Here is a 22055-nt window from a genome sequence, read left to right on the forward strand (position 1 = left end):
AATGTTGTCCGAAGTCCATTCATACTGCACACATTGCTGTGTGTAAATTATATCTTGGTAAGGTTACTCACCAAAATAAACATCGAATTGTTTGTACTATACAGCACAATAAGTTACTTACAAAGTACAGAGTCTAACTGACATATACGTCACTGCCAGAAAAAGCAAAGACTCGTGGTGCAGTAAAAACAGTTTTAGCACACATTCACGGAGTAAGCCGTTGACAAACGAAGACTTGGATTAAGTAGGCATATTTCCTGTATAGGCCTACATCTGTAGCTGCATATGGTTGCTAACATATATTCTTATATAGTTGCTTTGACGTATTTTATCCTAATGTTTCAGCCATGAGTACCTTTAATTCCATCAAAACTGTATCAATTTCAATAACTGGAATATTCTTTTTATGCTTTGCAGTAGTAGTGCAGGGACAAGGTAAGAATTAATTTCCGTCTATTCTAATAAACGCACATATCAGGTGTAAATTTTCAGAATGGGCCGCAAAATTATTTTATAACTGTATTGAACTTAAATCAAGCTCAAATTGATGTGAACCAGAACCACATAAATGAGGGAATCAATGGAAATGAAATAAGAGAAACCCGATTCATGGTTATAATCCTGTTTGATGACCAATGGCAACAGATCGATATGGCTATGATTTTCAATGATGATGATCCTAGTTATTGCCCCTCGAAATTCATTTGTTTTTTGATGACGTTTTCGTGTGAAATAAATATTGTTGCTAGATGGTCAGTTATAACGAGTAAAACTGTTCAAAGTATACGTTTTATATACAAACTTTCAGCTGTTCTCACTATGGAAATATCTCTGTTGTCAGTTAAGATTTATTGCATTTAGTGTCATACTTAAATTAAATACATATATATATATATATATATATATATATATATATATATATATATATATATATATATATGTATATGTATATATATATATCAGGGTTCTGCCGCTGCCGGTCGGCGCCGGTCGGGCCCGACCAGCACGCTGAATTACCGACCTCCACAATCTGCCTGAGTGACTTTTCCGACCGGCACTTATTTTCGATAGGAACTCCAAAAAACAGCTCCATAGCCGGAGGGTCGAACGTACAGAAACAATCTGATTGAGACTAGGGGAAATCCAGTTCATAACTGTTCAAAATATCCAACACATCACAGTGTCATACGGGTACTTAGTAAAACTTCAACTGACTCAGTAATCCCGCAAAGAAAACATTTGTCTGCTGGAAATCCAGGCATCGTTTTTTTGCATTCGCGATGAGTTTATACTCAATGTACAACTTATTCACTTGACCGTATAGAGAAAAAAAACTGAAAATCAATTGTGTACCAATTGTGTACGGAAAGGTGGTAGGCTACACCTTTCAAATTTTACGAAAGATCGAGCAATTAAAGCACTTTCGAAAAATTCACGCCAAACTTGCATATCGTACTAAATGCAACTAATGTCATGTAAACAAGGCTCTAGTGCATCCATTTATGAATATACCGTAAGACCACATCTGGTGTTAAGCGGGGGAAAAGAAAGTATTTTCTAGCATTTCCAAAAATACCGAAAAAATAATATCCTACCATAGTTAAGTGTATAGCAAATAGCCTAACCACCTCGGCGGTTATAACGGATCTCACGTAACTACAAAATCACAACTAATTGTATTGTGCGGAGTTTACGTTTTCTACACGAACATGGAAACAATATTTAGCATTGAGTTAATCATGTCAAGTGACCTAAAACATGTGATTACATCACAAAAGTTCCTGAGATGTCAGACACAGAACTCATTCAGAGGTTGTGTACAGGGGCAAGCATTGCAGGCAGTGTACACCAACTTCAGTCAACTCGCGCAGATCCTGCGGGTCATCTCAACAAACACAGCTGACCCAGAGAGATTATTCTCTCAAATGAAGCCGATGTTGAATAAATGAGAGAGAATACATAATTCATTATGATTCGTCTTTATTTGGGAGTGGACTCTCACTCACTGTCCATCTAAAATTATCATCTCAGCCTGAATGATTTATTTAATAGGCACCACCGGCTGGTCTGTACTCTAGTGCTCCAGATATTTGTCCTAACTTTGTTCATTAATTATGAAAAATTCCAGACATGAGATCTCATTTCAAAGCTGTCTACATGTGGCTCAGAATACCCGGGAAGGGCCGTTTCAGGCCATCTGGGGGGTTTCCAAAACCCAAAATTTTCTTGTACGCTCCGCGCCAACCGATGGTGGCGCTCCGCTTAGATAGTCCTGCCGGCACTCAATCCACCCTGGGCAGAACCCTGATATATATATATATATATATATATATATATATATATATATATATATATATATATATATATATATATATATATATATATATATATATATATATATATATATGTGCATGCAATGGAGGTAAACGACAAAGGCAAATGAATATATATAAGCGGCAAATGAATATATATAGCGGGAGGCCCGTGGTTCGAATCCCGGTGGAGGCTGAAAGTTTTTTCACTGTTCTTGATTTTCCAACTCATTACGATTTTCATTTATATATATATATATATATATATATATATATATATATATATATATATATATATATATATATATATATATATATATTTATATATATATATATATAGAGAGAGAGAGAGAGGCTTCGCTATATACTGGAAAGGTTTCGCTTTATCTGCAACATATTAGCTGTTACATTAGTCATGAATATTAACCAGGAACGATGAAACAGGATGATGGTTTTGAAAGCACACAAGAGAAACTGTTAAAAAAATAAAATATATATTTAAAACAATACAAAAACAAGACAATACAATACAATACAAAACAAAATAATTTTGTCATACAAAATATATATCTTTAAGTTACACGCGTTGAGACTGTCCCATGGTGATTAATCTAATACAGGATATCGATTAATGATTCATTTTTTTTAATCAAGAATGCATCTGTAATTCAAATATGTATACATGTCACGTGTCTCCGTTCGTAGTTATAACGTAGCTTAACGACATCGTTATCACAAGCACTTATGCGTATATACGTGCGTGATTACTGGTTGCCATTTGATGTTCAAAGTCTAAAGCAGACACTCATAGAAACGAAAAAACAACACACTAGCCACAACTTACCTGTCGACGCAATCCATATGTACAGAGCACACACAAGGAAGGTACCAAAATTCTGAACCAACAAACAATACATAGTTGCCCGTGACTTCAGGCCCTTACTTTTAATCATTTTTTCCCACCTCTTTTATTGTCCAATTCATGACCTGTACAAACAGTTATCATATATAGATGCAATAATGAGCTTAAACAGAGATAGTAAAAACACAAAGCAAATATACACACGTTCAAATTTGAATTCCCATGGAATACTGTATAACTGCAGATACTGTAGCAATATTTTTTTTTTTTTAATAAATTTCAAGACTTATGTAGCTTCTCGTACTAAAAGAAACGCTTACTTTTCTTTGAAATTAACTTTTCAACTTCTAACAAGAATTTAAGTTTAAAAAAAGAACTCATCAATAGTCGGGCTCATATTAGTTTGCTTACATTGGAAAATATAATACTTTGCGTGAAAAATCAAGAAGTCGATAGGATGCTTTATAAGTCTTTTGTAATCAAAGAAAATGTCTTCTTTCGAGAAAATGAACTGACGGTTCATAAAAACGTTCTTCAACATCTAACAGAAATGAAGAGACAATATTTTAATTGTCAAAATAAATGATCTAACGTCTCCTCCTCTCTTTTGCAAAAAGTACATAAAGAGCTCTCAATTATGTTCATAAGAAATAAGAGTCTATTCGTCCCTGATATCCGGTGAATAAAACAATATTGAAAAGTTGAGTTTTGCTTCCGTAACCGACTGATACCATGGACATTGAAAAGTCCAGGACCACACTTTGTCGTCAAAATTAAATGAAGCTTTCCATCCTGCAACGGCTTTTGGATTGCTCCCAAAATTTGAAATATAAATATTGTAAACAAATTAAGACACCCTTTCATTAGTTTGTAGGGAGTTCTAGGCACTTTTGGAAGCAGTGTAAGGAGGAGACGGTACCGTCTAGCCGGCTGGAATGCCCAAAATAAGACACCAGTAAAGGGTAAATGGACACATATTTAAATTAATTTTACGAAGGAAAGTTGCATAGGGAAAAGGCCGTCCCATCACGAATCAGAACATATTTTACATAAATAATTATCCCATTCTCGAACATAAAGCGATAACAATTAATATAACTGACTGTGATATAGGAGTTATCCCAGTTATATATATATATATATATATATATATATATATATATATATACATATATATATATATATATATACATATATATATATATATATATATATATATTTATACACACACACACGCATACAATATAATTCTTCTCACATTTTCAAATCATTTAACCAATCACAGGAAGAGATCTAAAAGTTCTATGCAATCGTCCGATTACAACAAAAGAATGGGACAATAGTAACCACGTGTCGGAATATTTTCGTACATTCGTTCTCAGCTGTTGGACAAGTACGCCTTCGTGATGGTGGTAACTACTACGGGAGGGTGGAAATCTACTATGATGGACAATGGGGAACAGTATGTGACGACTCTTGGGATTTACAGGACGCCAACGTTGTTTGTCAGCAGTTAGGCTTTCCATCAGCCGTCGCTGCCCCTACCTCCGCCCACTATGGACAGGGAACAGGACCCATTTTACTCGACGATGTTGCATGTACGGGTTACGAGAGGCGACTAGAGGACTGCCCCAGCAACGGATGGAACACACATAATTGTGGACACAGTGAAGATGCCGGTGCAGTATGTTCAACAGGTAAAGAATTAACACATGTATACTACTGATTTCAAAGAAAGGATGAAAGACAAAAGAAGGATACTTAGGAAGTTTTACTTTGTAACACTATATGGTAGCGTCGTTATGACGTTGAGCCACCGTGTCTAATAAGCGTTATTGTTTAAATCTTGCAAGATTAAGGTCTTTCAAACTTGCTAAAGGCATCTCAATCCATCACCCACATTGCAGAATATCCGAATTTATGATGTTCAAACCATATTAATAAACAAATACAATATGAAAGGTAAAAAGTTGTCTATATGGATGTCAATGGTCAAACTTGGCCAAAGTCAGACAAAAGTGTTGGGATAAGATCTACTACTCTATATATTGCCTACTTGTTCATCGTTTTTAGTTGTTCATTCGTTTATCTCCTCTTGGAGACATATTTATAAGAAGAAATTAATACAGAGAAGGTAATACAGTCCCTCGCCCCCAATCGCTGTAGAACTTTATTTCAGCTAATATTGTCCTATCCTGGAGTTTAGTCCCTAAAATTGCACCATTTCTAGAAAATACAGGTCAGCACAAGGATTTTCAAATTATATGGAATGTCTGAATCTGAATCTGTCTGAGTCTCAGAGTCCTAGTGGGGGTCTAAGGGAAAAAGCACTCATCCCTGCCGATTGAAACAGTAGCCTCTATACATATTTTTTCTTGATGTCTCGTAGCGAGTTTAAATCATACACAATATACCTAAGCCAAAAAAACAATACAATTTTAGGCAGCAGATTTGAGGCATTTCGTGGTCTTTCGTCTCGAGCTTTAAAGCACCGAAATACATATGAAAGCAAGAAAGATGACTTAAATTTCTCTAAAATATATATCAAACACTACTGGGGTTCAGGCGGCGAAGCAATTAGTGATATTTAATTCCTTCTCTTGTAAGGATACATAAAAGCAAACAACAAAAAAGAATGTCAGAAAGAGTAATTACAGTTTTCCGGAATGATTCTAAGATATTCAGCTGCGGTATTTTTAGATAATAAGTTTCTTTGAAGCTATTTTGTAGTCAGAAAGACACTTCAGAGAGGAATTCAATTTCAGAGAGGTGTGTAATTCAACTAGCATGTTGTTAACCTATTATTATCGAATTCTGGGAACTGTAGGCGTAAAAAAGAAAGCCAGAGAAATTGTATGTCTTCTCTTTCCAAATTTTTGTTTTAATACGCTGAGGTAGGGGAGGGGGTTGGTTGAAACCCCACACAACCCTGTTAGTTCACATCTGCATGGTACGATATCTTATAACAGTTTCATTAACAACAACACTACATTTGACAATATAACACAGTAAACTTTAGTTTTATTTATAAATGTCAGTAATGCTCCTTGAAGGTATGAATAGCATTTCAACAACCCAGTTAAAGTATTATATTATTAACGTTATCCATTAAAATCCATGGTTAGTAAATATGTAAAAAGCATTATAAAATATGTTAATTGAGAAATTGCATATATATTTATTGTGTCGCTCGGCTACTTTGATGTTAACAGAAAAGAAAATCTGCATTTAAATCAGAAACATTTCTACAGTCAACCTTGTATTAACACTTTTAACATTGTCCGTAACCTATATAACTTGTGTACTTTAAATAACCTTGTTTCCATTTCAAACTCAGCTTATAGTACAGTGCGACTGGTTGGCGGATCAGCACCTCAAGAAGGCAGGGTTGAAATTTTCTATAACAATGAATGGGGAACTATTTGTGACGATTATTGGCAGCGAGAGGAAGCTGAAGTTATCTGCAGGCACTTGGGATATGCTGATGTGGACGAATTTTATGACCGGGCTCACTTTGGTGAAGGATATGGTCCAATAATGAGACAAGTGAGTTGTGATGGAGATGAAGCTTACTGGCAGCAGTGCTCATATAGTGACTGGAACACAAGTTACTGTAGTCACTCTGAGGACATAAGTGTACGATGTATTTCAGGTGAGTAACAACGTGAAGGGTACGTGTTGAAATACACATTGACAAAGAGAAACCTTTCACGTGATATATAATAAATCAATTTTGACTTGAAGATCATGGATTTATAGGTCCCTTTAAAATGATCACGTTTATCATAAAACGAATCATATGAGAGCGAGGGAGATGACTTAACATTACATAACAGGTCAAAGACCCAACAAGGGCACATGCACCATGGAATTCACATCACATCACAGCAATACACACACATATATATATATATATATATATATATATATATATATATATATATATATCATTAATAAACATATAAAAACAAATAAACAAATAAAATTAAAAAGTGTACCCTTAACCCCATTCAATACGACCACTCTTAGTAGAAAGTATCAATGTTGTTCTTTAAAAATAGCACAGAATCAGAACTAACAACCCACTCTGGCAAGTTATTCCATTCGTTCACAACCATTTGCGAGAGGTTAAATTTCCTTATATCCAGACGAGAACATTTTAAAATAATTTGAGACTATCACTACGAGTTCGAGAAACAGTTGAAATCATCAAAAATTCACACGCACCTGAAGAATCACTCGTTGTAAAGAGCTTATAAACCTGTATCATGTCACCATGCACGGACTCTCCTCAATTCAAGTGTAGTTAGCCCAAGACCTCAGAAACGACTTTCATACGGGGAGATGCCGAATGTTGGAAATAATCCTAGAAGCCCTCTTCTAAACCTGCTCCAGTACAAATATATCCTTTTCATTGAAAGGATTCCAAGCTTGTATAGCATACTCAATGATGTGGCCTTACATCCCTAACTAACCTTTTGTACAAGTTTTTTGTTTTCAAGTTTTTTGTACAAGTAGGGCGGAGTGTATAGCCTAGTGGTTAACGCCGGCGTCTCCCAGTCATGAGATCCCCGGTTCGATTCCCGTCGACAGCAATGTGTGTCGTCTGGCAAGGGTGTTGTTCAATAACAACTTCCCGACATGGACGTTAAATGGATGTGTGCCGAGAGATTGGCTTCGGTCAGCTTGCGAGTCTATAAGCCTCCATGGCTTCTTTCGCGAGTTCCTGCTTGCGGGAAGATCACATATACATACATACAAGTTCAAGCAACATCTTTATCTAGGAAGAGGAAGTTACCCTAGATCAAACCGAGTATCCGATTGCCTTAGAGGCAGCTATGGTACACTGCTTTGATGTCTTTAAACAACAAGTTGTAATAACACCAAGATCTCGCTCATCATCAACACTATCCAGAACAACGCCACTCATGTTGGAGTTAAAACTGACTTTTGGACCCAAGATGGACTGCTTAACACTAACTAACATTGAAATACATTTGCCAAGTTTGGACTATGCCACTAGCTTGTCTAAATCACTCTGCAAATGAGATGAATGTTGGATGTCATCAACATTTCTATAAAGCTCGGTATCATCAGCAACATTTCAACTATTAGAAGTCACACCACCATCAATGTTATTTATAAAAATTAAGAAGTGAAGAGGTACCACAACTGAGCCCGAGGAACACCCCTTGTAACACTCCTCCAAGAAGACACCTCCCAATTCACAACAACTCTTTCAGATCTGTTGGACAACCAAGCATCAGTATATACTGCCCAGTATGATGTCAGTTACTAATACGCTATATAGTTTGCTCGACTTCCAGAGTTTGATGATGTGTGTCCATATGTTGTATCACGTATTCGGTACCTACGTAAACCTAGTTGCAATAACGTTTGTATTGGTTGCAAAGTTTGTATAAGAAGTAGAAACAATACAGAACCTTATTGTGCAAACAGGCATAGTTTATCAGATAGCAAAGGGTGTCTTGGGGGGGGGGTGGCAGGGGGGTGGTACATTTAAGATTTATCATGGAGGTGAAGACCGATGTCGAGACCTAAAACTTTTCTGGGACTTCAGTGACTAGCTGAGCAACGTTTCGCAAAATCAACGAACGCGGCAATTTGTAATTTATAAATATTCCTGTACACTGTTATGGGATGATAGTAGACGGGTTGGGGTGGAGTACCCAAACTTGCACCATTTCTAGAAAATACAAGGCAGCACAAGGATTTCAAGTTCTATGGAATGTATCTCAGAGTCCTAGTGGGGGTCTAAGGGAAGAAGCACTCATCCCTGTCGCTTGAAACAGTAGCGTTTATACATATTTATTGATGTCTCGTAGCGAGTTTAAATCATACACAAATATAACTAGGACAAAAACAATACAATTTTGTGGAATGTATTCTAATGCTGTTCTTGGCAGCAGAGAAATTAGAGGCATTTCTTGTCCTCTTGTCTCGAGTTTAAAGCACTGGAAACAATGTGTACCGAACTATACTGGGTCCAGAAGGTGAAGCAATTAGGGATATTTATTTCCTTCTCTCGTATAGCTACTTAAAAGAAAAAACGATGCCAGAAAGAGGAATTACAGTTTTCCGCTATGATTCTGTGATATTCAGCTGCAGCGTTTCCAGATATTAGGTTTCATTTTATAACAGGAAAGTTCAACAGTCACCCTTGCGTTAAAACTTTTACCATTGTCCGTAACATATATAACCTTATGTGTACATTAAATAACCTTGATTCCATTTTCAAAATCAGATTATGATAGTGTTCGACTGGTTGGTGGATCAGCACCTGATGAAGGCAGGGTTGAAATTTCCTATAACAATGAATGGGGAACGATTTGTGACGATTATTGGCAGCGAGAGGAAGCTGAAGTTATCTGCAGGCAGTTGGGATATATTGATGTGGATGAATTTTATGACCGGGCTCACTTTGGTGAAGGATATGGTCCAATAATGAGACAAGTGAGTTGTGATGGAGATGAAGCTTACTGGCAGCAGTGCTCATATAGCGACTGGGACACAACTGGCTGTACTCACTCTGAGGACGTAGGTGTACGATGTATTTCAGGTAAGTAACAACGTGAAGGGTACGTGTTGAAATCCACATTGACAAGAAAGAGACTTTTTAACGTGACAATTACTTCTCTTAAATTATTTATCAATTTTGACTTGAAGTTCATGGATATTGAGTCTCTTACAACTATCACAACTATTACAACTATTAATTTAAACAACAACTTTAAAATTGACTCTATAACACAGTTATCTGTGGTTTTATTTATAAATGTCAGTAATGCTCCTTTAAAGTATGAATAATGTTTCAACAACCCAGTTAAAGTGTTAAACTATTAACGTTATTTGTTAAATTGCATGGTTGGTAAATCATAAAAAAGCATTATAAAATATGTTAATTAGAAATTGCTTATATATTCATTGCGTCGCTCGGCTACTTTGATATTACCAAAGAAATAAAAATCGGCCTTGAAATCAGAAACATTTCTACAGTCACACTTGCGTTAACACTTTTACCATTGTCCGTAACATATATACCGTACCTTAAATAACCTTGCTTCCATTTCATATCCAGATTATGGTAGAGTTCGACTGGTTGGCGGATCAGCACCTGATGAAGGCAGGGTTGAAATTTTCTATAACAATGAATGGGGAACGATTTGTGACGATTATTGGCAGCGAGAGGAAGCTGAAGTTATCTGCAGGCAGTTGGGATATATTGATGTGGATGAATTCTACGACCAGGCTTACTTTGGTGAAGGATATGGTCCAATAATGAGACAAATGAGTTGTGATGGAGATGAAGCTTACTGGCAGCAGTGCTCATATAGTGGCTGGGGCGAACCTGGCTGTACTCACTCTGAGGACGTAGGTGTACGATGTCTTTCAGGTAAGTAACAACGTGAAGGGTACGTGTTGAAATCCACATTAATAAGAAAGAGACTTTTTAACGTGACAATTACTTCTCTTAAATTATTTATTAATTTTGACTTGAAGATCATGGATATTGAGTCTCTTACAACTATCACAACTATTACAACTATTAATTTAAACAACAACTTTAAAATTGACTCTATAACACAGTTATCTGTGGTTTTATTTATAAATGTCAGTAATGCTCCTTTAAAGTATGAATAATGTTTCAACAACCCAGTTAAAGTGTTAAACTATTAACGTTATTTGTTAAATTGCATGGTTGGTAAATCATAAAAAAGCATTATAAAATATGTTAATTGAGAAATTGTATATATATTCATTGTGTTGCTCGGCTACCTTGATATCCCAAAAAAAAATCGGCCTTTAAATCAGAAACATATCTACAGTCACACTTGCATTAACACTCTTTTACCATTGTCCGTAACATATATAACTTAATGTTTCTATTTCAAATTCAGATTATGGTAGAGTTCGACTGGTTGGCGGATCAGCACCTGATGAAGGCAGGGTTGAAATTTTCTATAACAATGAATGGGGAACGATTTGTGACGATTATTGGGAGCGAGAGGAAGCTGAAGTTATCTGCAGGCAGTTGGGATATAGAGATATGTATGAATTCTACGACCAGGCTTACTTTGGCGAAGGATATGGTCCAATAATGAGACAAATGAGTTGTGATGGAGATGAAGCTTACTGGCAGCAGTGCTCATATAGTGACTGGGACACAACTGGCTGTGTTCACTCTGAGGACGTAGGTGTACGATGTCTTTCAGGTAAGTAACAACGTGAAGGGTACGTGTTGAAATCCACATTGACAATAAAGAGACATTTTAACCTGACAATACTTCTCTTAAATTATTTATTAATTTTGACTTGAAGATCATGGATATTGAGTTTCTTACAACTATAAATTTAAACAATAACTCTAAATTTGACACTATAACACAGTAATCTGTGGTTTTATTTATAAATGTCAGTAGTGCTCCTTTAAAGTATGAATCATGTTTCAACAACACAGTTAAATTGTTAAACTATTAACGTTATTTTCGTGTTGAAATATAAAGAGACCATTTAACGTGACAATTGCTTCTATTTATCTATCAATCAATTTTGGGTTGGAGATCATTGATATTGAGTCCCATACATATTACTATCGTGGTTATCATAGAATGAAAGATTGTACATTCAGTGACGGGGGAACTTTCATCTGTAGTCACAGTGAAGATGATTTAGTCAGTCGTTCTTATTTGGGTGTGTTAAAGGCAACAGAAAAAAAAACCTGAAAGTAATTGATGTACGCAGGTAAATGGAAAGATAGCGTCGTTTTATGTTTCAATCAAATATAATTCCCGCCCAATCACCTTTCTTTCATCAATCTGTACAATTTTAATTGTTTGACACAGTTATGCTTAGGTACAGGATAAGTTGTATAATTAAATATACCTTACTATAATGAGTAGCAGGGTAAGGGTTGGTCTGTAGATCTTCTGGTAGCGCTTTGCAAAGACTTGAGATCATTGTCAGACGAGTTTCGACGGATGTTACTTCTGTTCAAACGGATGCTGGCGAACCACAATCAACGTGTCCAACTAGTTGCTGAATATATATATATATATATATGATTCGGCGTTGTGTCTGGGAACACTGGCATGTACTGGGCTAGGCCGTAGTATAATATAACGACAACGGAGCAAATAGGTTAGATAACAGGACTTATAAGGACAGAAAAAGCAACGAGACGGTCTTCTGGAGGTAATATTAATCTCCTATTGCCTGAGTGAAGATCCAAGCTTTTATACCAGTTCAGCTTTATTCTGGCTGGATTTTGCTGGCATACTTTCGTGAAAGATTTTAAAAATAGTAACACATTTTGGATGTTTCTTGCATCTTCGCAGTAGTTATTCACTAATATCCTGTACAGAACAGTGAAAGTTGTAGAAATTTCGGGACGATTCGGGGAAGTTCTTTGCAACGCCAATACAACAAGAATATTATTTTTGAAACTTCTGGCTCATTCTGTGAATTTCCCTGAAATGCGACGAGGCAAACACATTTTTACTGTATCCTAATATATGTAACACTTAATTCTTCTTAATCTTGTTTCTGTAAGTTCCTTGTGCTTTTACTTAATTGTATGTCTCTCATTTCAAATGGATTCTTTACTAAGTGAACTTTAAAGCTTTAGAAATCTCAGGCTTAACGTTCAGATCATACTATTTCCCATACGGATAATTATGGAGGGCAACATGTAATTTCTTTCATTTGTCCTAAATGCTAATTTGGAGGACCGATCTACATTATCATTACATTTATAACATTATTTTAATACACATTTTGATTTCGATTGTAGCTGTTATCATGCGATTCATAAAACACAATTTAAAATATTTGTTAACGAATTTTGTGGAGAAAAGTGTGTGCATGACGTAGTATAACACTAAATAAACAACGTATGTTTCAACATTTCTGAAATGATATCAGTCTTAATATTCTTTTCTAAGGATCCGCATTAGAAGGCAGTTTACGGCTTGTAGATGGTTATTCGAACCAATCTGGACGTGTTGAAATCTATCACTATGGAGAATGGGGTACAATCTGTGATGATGGTTGGGGCATAGACGAATCTAACGTTGTGTGCAAACAACTCGGTTACCCAGATGCTTATAGCTATGCAACTGGCGCATCGTTTGGACAGGGACTTGGTCCGATTATGCTGGACGAGGTTAGATGTGATGGTTCGGACCATACACTAAGCCAATGTAGACACAATGGCTGGTACGACCATGATTGTATTCACGGAGAAGACATAGGTGTGACTTGCCGAACTCCAGGTAGGTTCAGTCTCTTAACTTTACGCCTACGTATGGTTTGATGGTGTCTGAAAGTGTCTCGTATCGTCCGTACTATGTATGCACCTCTGGTGATATATAGTTTGTAGTGTTTATTTTTAAACCATGATGTTCGATTTGTCTGTTAAAAGAGGAGGGCATTGTAACCAGTGGCGTTTGAAGGAATCCAATTGGGTCAGGGGTTTGTGAGTCGGCGGGGTGGGTGGTGTGAGGTGGGATAAGGGAAGAATATCGCTTTGCTTAGTGATTTTCCACATATGAATGCAATGTAATTTTATGTGAAATCACATCTCGAAATTTTAGCTTTTACCATGAAATATCGACTTCTATATCTTAGTTTTATGGAGATTGTCTTTTTTTTTGTGACTTGTAATATTTTTTGTGTGAAGTTAGCCTAAACACTGGCAAATGTTTAGACCAGTGTTTTTTGTTTTTGCTTTTTGGATGGTTTTAAATGCTTGTGTGTGCTGCAGATTATTCAAAGAAACATTTCATCGACCAAAAAAGAAGGGAAAGGAGTTAAATGTCCCTCCATGAAGGGAAGAGGTAAACAGAGGTGGAGACGAAAGGCACCGGTGTCCTTCTACCATAAGTATTTCGGAAGGAACTTTGCCACGCTCCTTCCCCCTCCCCGAATCGACGACACAATTTTGCCAAAAACCAAACCTGAAGTAAACTTTTAGTTTGCATGGTAATATAATGCAACTTAAGTCAAATAATGGCAGTGTGACATGTATTAGAGAATTAATCGCTTTTCCTCATGTTTTCTTTTTCTCTTCTTCTTTTTCTCTGATAGTTACATATTATCCTCGTCTGGTAAATGGTTATAATTGGTACGAAGGTAGAGTTGAAGTATGGGATGGTTCTCGTTGGGAGAGATTATGCAACGTGAATTTTTACGAGTATGAGGCGTCAACAGTTTGTAAACAGCTTGGCTTTCCCGGTTACGAAGAAATCAACAACGCAGACCTTTACTACCCTATTGAAAACGCTCCAGCGTCGGATGTAAGCTTTAACTGTGGACCTGACGATTACGCACTCAGTAGCTGTTCCATATCTGGCATAACAGTTGGCCGATATTGTGGGAGTGTATCTGTTCGATGCACAGTTCGACGTAAGTTATATAGCTATTCATTGCATGTTTTTACTTAGTACCAGTACAAACTGATGTTAATGTTTCGTTCGAAACTGGAGGTCAAAGTTCATCAATTAATAGCCTTCAATTAAAGCTTGCAAAATATTGCTAAAATTTTGGTAGTACACATTCGAAGCTGTTCTGTAATATCATACATAAAGATGAAGCTATAAAATGGAAGATAAACAGCCTATATATGCCTGGATTTTTATCGTTTACCTGCGGCAACAATGAAGCTAATTTGAGGGGAAAGTACAGATTAGATATTACGAGACCAAACTTGCTAACGTGGGATAAGAATGTAGTATACTTTCTGTTTTTAAATGATATATTTATTCAACTAACACGTTGCAGTTTTAAGGTATCTCAGTTGTTTTGACCAATAATCATGACCATCTACATCCATGCTCAAGAGGCAAGTGACAGTTTAAAATAACGTTGCCATTGGCCGACTTTCCCCCAAAATGGTCCTTCGGAAACCTTATGGAACGAAAATGTATTACCCAGACCTTTAAAACTTGCATGTTGTTTTAAGTCTGAGTTATGCCGGTAATTGTATGTCATTTTCACATTCACGTGATCAGTCAACTCGCTACACGTTAATAGTGTTCTGGTGCTGTGCCCTATATTCATAAGTAGTATAGCAGATCAAGCCATGCATATATTGAAAGTGCCTTAATTGGCAACCGCCAGCGATTTCCTCTTCTCTGTTAAAATTTCCAAACTTAAATTCTGCATTCGTCGCGAAAAGGTCTACTCGTCTAAGGGGAAATGTATCTCATGTTAAAGAGATGACAGAGTATAATGATGAACTCACTGAATGTGATAACGTTAGTACTAAACAAAGGGTATTGTGTAGACTAGATTGAGCACATTCACAAATCTGTGGGTTATGTCTCAACAATTCCACGCTAAACGAGTGTTAAACAATAATAATGGCGCTCTCCCAAATAGTGGGTTCCTCTCCGCCGTCACTTTGGTTATTCCGCCGCATGCAGAGAACTAAGACATCGACTTTGCTAATGCATGTGATTTTATCCACGGAAACTTCGTTAAAGGAGCGTGAAATGTGGCAAGGTTAAACCACCATATTATGATCCACTGAAGTATTTAACATGCTGATATGATCAATCGTCACATCGTACTTTGTATTTTCGTCAATCATCATTGTTTAAGAGAATAGTCCAGGTCAAAATTTCGTTTTGATATGTTAAAGAGGAACATAATACAATCATTTTTGGTGAAATTTGCGTTAAATTCCTATATGCTGGATGTTATTTGTCAGTGTGCAACTATGACATCACACCTGTTTGCTCTAAGTTCATTTTTGGTACGAAAGGTGTCAATTTCAACTGTCAATATCTCAAAAACAGTACATAGGATTTTAATGCAAATTTCACCGAAATTCTAAGATAATGATCCTCTTTGATATATCAAAACGAAATTTTGACCTGGACTATTCTTTTAAGTTGACTACATCCCTATTTATTGCGACGAATATAATGTCGCTAATGTTGTTGGTTATACGAAGAGAAACGATTAAGAACGTCAGTATGCATAACTCGTCATTTCCATACCAGGTTGAATAACAAAAATGTCTTTCCACATTTTAGAGACGTCTTTACCAAATGGAGGCATCGCTGGGATTGTGATAGCGGCTGCATTTGTAGCGGTCTTCATCGGTGTGGGTTTTTTATATACCTACAAATCATCCAAGAAGAACAGAGGACGAACTCGTACTCGGCAACCGAACATTGCTGTAATAAGCGGAGTCGATAATCCTGTCGGACCACCTGCACAACAGCACAATAATTGTACTAACGTTGCAGCACCGCCCAGTTACAATGACGTGATTCATAACCCTGGCTATTACCCTCAGCATGTAGCAGTGGTCCCAACAATGCAACAAGGACCATACCCTCCTCAATCAAACCCGGAAGCATCAGTAGTGCACACACAGCCTGCAGCCCCGATGGTTCATCCGCTGCCAAAACCTGACTTGATTTATCCATACCCAGTCGAAACAGCCTCCGGCCTTACACATCCTGTATTGTATCCCACGCCATCAACTAACCCTTCCCTTGTGCAGGTTAACCAAGTCCAACCGCCACCCTATAATTCTCCGTCCACGCTGTCTTCACAGGACCAACCAGCAACCCAGAGTTACGAGGTGGTGCAGTCTGATGAAGCACTCAGACTACCAAACCATTGAACCAACTACTGATTGTTGAAGTTTCAGAGCTGCAAGTGACAAAATGTTGCTTTTGTCAGGAACGATTATATTGAATCACAAAGCATAACTTCAGTTCTTCTCAAATGTCTGATCAGTTAAAGTATGATCAGCCACAGGAAAAAAAAAGACTTTCCGTAAAGGATTGATCAATGTTTAGGAAAATGTTTAAAGGAGATTAAACCAACCTAATTTGCAAAACTCCAACATTCTAAATCAAAACATTGCATTTCTTAACATGCAGTTTATAAAAATGTAACATTTAAAATTTAATTATACATGAAATGCTGAAAATATGAAACTGATAGAATTATATTAATATTTGTTTATAGTGTTCATTTTATTGTTTACATAGTTTAAAATGCAATCAATCTGAAATACACCTAAACGTAATTGAATTAAGTTCAAACGCTTGCTTATTATACAGCTACATTTGCGCAGTAGGTTTTAGCATCGAGGGCAAGAAATTATTGTGCAAATTGCTTCGTGAAAAATTGCAAAATTGGTAGTGAACAGTCTACAAAAAATACCTTGTAAACTAAAAGAATAGATATATTTTGTTTTTTAGAATTATCACCTAGTATATGTTTATGGTGGATTAGTTATACCTTGAATAATAGGGATGAATTAGATGAGAACTCAATAATACACCTGCCATGTCTAGTAAATAAGATATGATCCAAATGATAATGTTTCAACTATACTTACATTCGAATGTCAATGCAGTACAGTAATACATATCCTTCACTTATTAGCAAATAAAGCGGCAATGCTTTACGTATTCACCAGTCTTCTTCGCTATAGGTTTGTTGTTGCATCGAAGAAGCGCATGTAGGCCTATACAAGTATATAATGCATCTTCGGTCCAGTTTTGTACCTGTTTAAAAATCCAGAATAAATCCCAGCAAAATAAAGAAAACTCCCCGAAGTTCGTGTAATCTCATGTCTCATAATTCCGTGTATGGGTTCCATATGCAGACGTCTTGCTCCGTATGACGTATAAATCTTGTACCATTCAGTGCACAAACATAGGCTACCGTACCCTAGGATATGTAATACACATGAAGCAAGAGTGGAATTGGGATATGCAGCAAACACAGTTTAGGTACCAATGAGTGTTTAATAGGAATTTGACAGGAATAAAATAACTATGATAATAATAACACACTCTTGTCAAAACATAGCTTCTCCATAATTAATAATTCATTGTTTAATTTTATTTACATTTTCCTGGCCTGAAAAAGGTCCTTATTAGACTAATTTAGACTCTTTGTTATAATCTTAAAGGTAATTTGTGTTTTACAGAACCACAAATCAAAAATAAACAGTTTCAAAACCAATCACCAGGATTTCATTTTTTTTTAAATTTATATATATACAAGTCTTCGTCTGTTCTTGAGTTTAAGTTGGACTGAGAAAATAAAATGAAGTAGGGTATTAAACCACTTAGCGAAATAACTTTCTGCGAAAATTTTAAACATATTTAAGTAAATGAATAATGGAAGACTGAGGACAATTTGAAACAATGGATAAAAGATAATAGATTTGTGGCTAGAACGGGACTCAAACCAGTGGTCTATGGGTTACAAGTATCTACCAAGTAACTATCCGGCACTAATTCTACTATACCACACTTTTATAATCGACACTTGTTTGCGTTTTATTCAAATTCAAATTACGAAAACCATAATTATTACAAACGGACAGAATTACAAACGACCTGAATGAATCGAACACAAACAGGACATATTAAAACCTGTATAGGAACTTATAGAAATGTGTAGGCCTGTATAATCGGGCCACATGACTCACCAAAACTGTTACGACAAGGGAAACTATGCGACTGTTAACACATCATTTGGTATGTTTTAGTACATGATTTTATGGCTACCTCCCCTCTCCCTCCCCCTCCCCCCCCCAAAGTACAACAACAAAAAACATGTCGACACTCGGATACGTTTCATTAAAGTTAATGATCTCTTAATGCTCGAAATATCCTGTAAGTAAATCTTTAATAATGCAATGACATTGACCGTAGAAACCAATTCCAAAATAAGAAAATGCGTAGGATCACGCTTCAATATAGGTCCATATTTTCCACTCCTGGTATGGTCAGCCCGAAGGGTTACTTGCTTAGATCTTACTTAATATGAAGAACCATGATGAGGCCGTCTCGTTAGCCAAACGTTTTCACGGTTCCTATGCCATCAAAGGAAACTTTACCTGTGGTTTATTTTGTATCGTTTATATACGTACGGTATCGTATTGTTGATCCCACGCATTCATTCAGTACATGGTACGGTATGTATTCTTTAAGTACGCATACACGGTAAATAAGTATATCGTACAGTACCAAAACCCTTGCAAACCCTGCAAAGTATATATATACACAACAAGTAACTACATGAATTATTTTTGAATCCATATCTTTCTTTCTTTTGCAATCTGCTCATGTTGGGGAGTGTAAGCCGGTGGAAGGTTGCCCTGGTGGTGATTAGGGGTGTATCACACCGGTGCTCGATTGCTGGTATACTCATCACCACAGGATACTGAAAACCCGAATAGTCCATCATGGATGGTCCGTGGGGGGGGGGGGTTGGACCGTAATCTAAGTCAAAATTAAGTGACGTTTTTTATTGTTATATGGCTTTTCAATATACCTGTGGGATAGTTATCGGCTTTTTGTCGACGGTTCAAGATTTCCCCACACCTTCCTTCTTCCGGTGACTTATATATATTTCAAAATCACTAAATTTGCTTATTTCATTGTGGAATATTACTCTATCTGTATCCAAACACACCCATGAGTTTTATATATCGCTTTACCATTTACTCTGTAAGCAGTGTGCCAAAAGAAAAGAAAAAGTCCAGTAATAGTAGTTCCTCTATAAAGTGCATTTCATGCAAATTCAATATGTCTCAGTTTGTTTATAGCGAGCTCTTACAGCGTATCACACAAATGCCGATTGCACTAAATCAGTGGTTCTCAAACTTTTTTAGACGACCGCCCCCTTCAACCATCTTGAAATGTCCCAATGCCCCCCTCACCCTTCCCCCTCCCCTCGACCTACCGTTCATAGTCCGACGGCCGCTCAAGCGAGCAATCATATTGACCGAAGATATGCATATAGGAATTAAAAAAATAGCCTACATTCCCTACAAGATGATGAATTGTCTCTCAACAATATTAATTTTTTTCTTCAGTTAACTTTTTCTGTTTGCAAGAACAAATACCTGCAGAAGGCAAGCTGCGTTGACTTCGCAATCAGTGACCAGCTCAGGGAATACCCCAAATGACAGGCTTAAATGGTGGCGCTATGCGCTTATAAGTTACAAGAGATGTCTCTGCTACAATATAATCCAAACGCGAAAGAAATTGGACCTAGGGGTGGAGTTATTGAATTTCTAATACCTTTTTTGGATAATTTTGGGTCACAATTTTTTGTTTTTTCTTTGTTCCCAGACCCCTGTATGCCTTATTGTGCCCTAAATCGCTGTAGTGATGTGTCGTAATCGCCAGGGACCCCCAAATCAGTGCTATCGCCCGTACACCCTGTAGCTCCCCTGAGACTTCCCAACGCCCCCCGGGGCGCGAATTTTTTTCCCAAACAGGTTCTCAATTACGGAGTTTTCAGCCAATCAGATTGCTCGTGACGTCAGCATCAAACGCTTGATAGTTCGAAGACATACACTGAGTTACACACTGACACTTAATAAAGTCTTGTTTACGCGGTTTCCCTGCAAACGCCCTAACTTTTACTTTTAATGCATGGATAACATGTTGACCTTAATTTATGATACATACGCTACATTCTATCGGTTTCGTGTTTACGCCATCCAAGATTCGTCAGCCGTTCTATTGAAATCGGAATTCGTTTCGTGGAATGGGTAGGCCTACACCAAAATCAACTTCACGACGCGAGTTCAGCCTTGAATGAATATACGCAAAACAGTTTAGTGTATAGTCAAGGCTTCATAATTGACGCACCCCCGTAATTGACGCACCTTCAATTATTACTAGCAACGATAGAGCAGGCCACCTAAACTTTTTGCAGTCAAGCAGAATTACATATTTCATGAGTTTGAATCCATTTCAGCTATTTGATGACCAAATTGTGGAATTTTTAACCTTTTAACACCCTTCCCCCCGGTTTTGTACGTTCAGTTTTTGGGCATTTGGAAATCTTGCACCCTAAAAATAACCAACATTTCCTCAATATCATGGACAACACTACTCTCTGGGACCTGATCTGTCTAAGCTTAGAGGCTCAAAGTACAGCAAACAGCATCTAAAGTCAATGGATGTATACTAAAGCCTTCACTACAGTTAGCTTATCGACGAATGTGTCAATTTAGGGGTATGAAAGAACTTAACACGGCAGACATTTTGTGGTCAAGTTCTGCTCAATTGTACGTTGCATATGCACAGAACAATAAATATATTGAGATCATTACATTTCTGAGGAACCACACATATGAAAAACACATACAGTTGAGTGATTTTGATTTTTCCTTGATAGAAATCGTTGATCAAATCCTTAAGTGCGTCAATTATGAGCCCACCATGCTACAGTATGATGTTTTTCCGTTACTGCACTGTGTACACAGTTATAATACATATAGGCCTATATCGCATGTGTTATGTACCCCTGTACGAAACTTTCACTGTGCGATGTTATCGATAAATGCCTTCACAGAAATCTTCGATCAAAGTAGATCATACAATACTAGTGTGCTCATTATGTCTTAACCAATTCCAAACACATCTACATATATTTACGAAAAGCTGCGGGTAATTTTGAACGGGTATATCTTCGTTGCAACGAATGGATGCAGACATTTTGATAACCTCGAAGTGAAGGGTTTTATTGTTATGACGTAACTTTTCCGACCAATCATGAGCGACTATTTATACACAATTGAGAACCTGTTTCGGAAAAAAAAAATTCGCCCCCGGGGCGGCAGGGACCACTTTGAGAACCACTGCACTAAACAAACTGGGAACTTGGTTTCGCAGTATCCAGAAAGATATTGGCAATTTGATTTTGTTAATATGCCAAAATTTAACATAACTGAAATTAAATAACAATATTTTTCAATTTCGCAAAATTGTGTATGCTATGGAAAACGCCGATTGTTATCACTGCACTTTTGTGAAATCGAAGTAGACAGTCTGGAACATTTTTTTTTTTGAGAATACAGTTGC

General features: G+C 36.9%; 1 protein-coding gene across 3 annotated transcripts; it reads left to right on the forward strand.

The window, feature by feature from the left end:
* The first annotated feature begins 182 nt into the window (after positions 1 to 182).
* LOC139962816 (scavenger receptor cysteine-rich domain-containing protein DMBT1-like) lies at positions 183 to 17768 on the forward strand. 3 transcript variants are annotated; one of them, XM_071963168.1, is made up of 9 exons: positions 184 to 435; positions 4557 to 4871; positions 6512 to 6826; positions 9440 to 9754; positions 10274 to 10588; positions 11094 to 11408; positions 13137 to 13466; positions 14281 to 14598; positions 16233 to 17768. In XM_071963168.1, exons 1-9 carry the CDS (start codon positions 348 to 350, stop codon positions 16829 to 16831), a joined length of 2910 nt encoding a protein of 969 aa, XP_071819269.1. In that variant the 5' UTR covers positions 184 to 347; the 3' UTR covers positions 16832 to 17768. The 3 variants fall into 3 exon arrangements, with proteins under 3 accessions (XP_071819271.1, XP_071819269.1, XP_071819270.1); XM_071963170.1 differs by lacking the exon at positions 11094 to 11408 and having other exon boundaries at positions 183 to 435; XM_071963169.1 differs by lacking the exon at positions 6512 to 6826.
* Positions 17769 to 22055: the final 4287 nt, after the last annotated feature.

This window comes from Apostichopus japonicus, chromosome 21 (genome assembly GCF_037975245.1).
Source record: "Apostichopus japonicus isolate 1M-3 chromosome 21, ASM3797524v1, whole genome shotgun sequence".
NCBI classification, from domain to species: domain Eukaryota; kingdom Metazoa; phylum Echinodermata; class Holothuroidea; order Aspidochirotida; family Stichopodidae; genus Apostichopus; species Apostichopus japonicus.

What these genes read in the sequence shown, in the direction of transcription:
- LOC139962816 (XM_071963168.1), top strand. Translation starts at nt 348, where the DNA reads ATGAGTACCTTTAATTCCATCAAAACTGTATCAATTTCAATAACTGGA. An exon ending in AAGTGTACGATGTATTTCAG is followed by an intron (nt 6,827 to 9,439) that starts GTGAGTAACAAC and finishes TTTCAAAATCAG; the next exon opens with ATTATGATAGTGTTCGACTG. An exon ending in AGGTGTACGATGTATTTCAG is followed by an intron (nt 9,755 to 10,273) that starts GTAAGTAACAAC and finishes TTTCATATCCAG; the next exon opens with ATTATGGTAGAGTTCGACTG.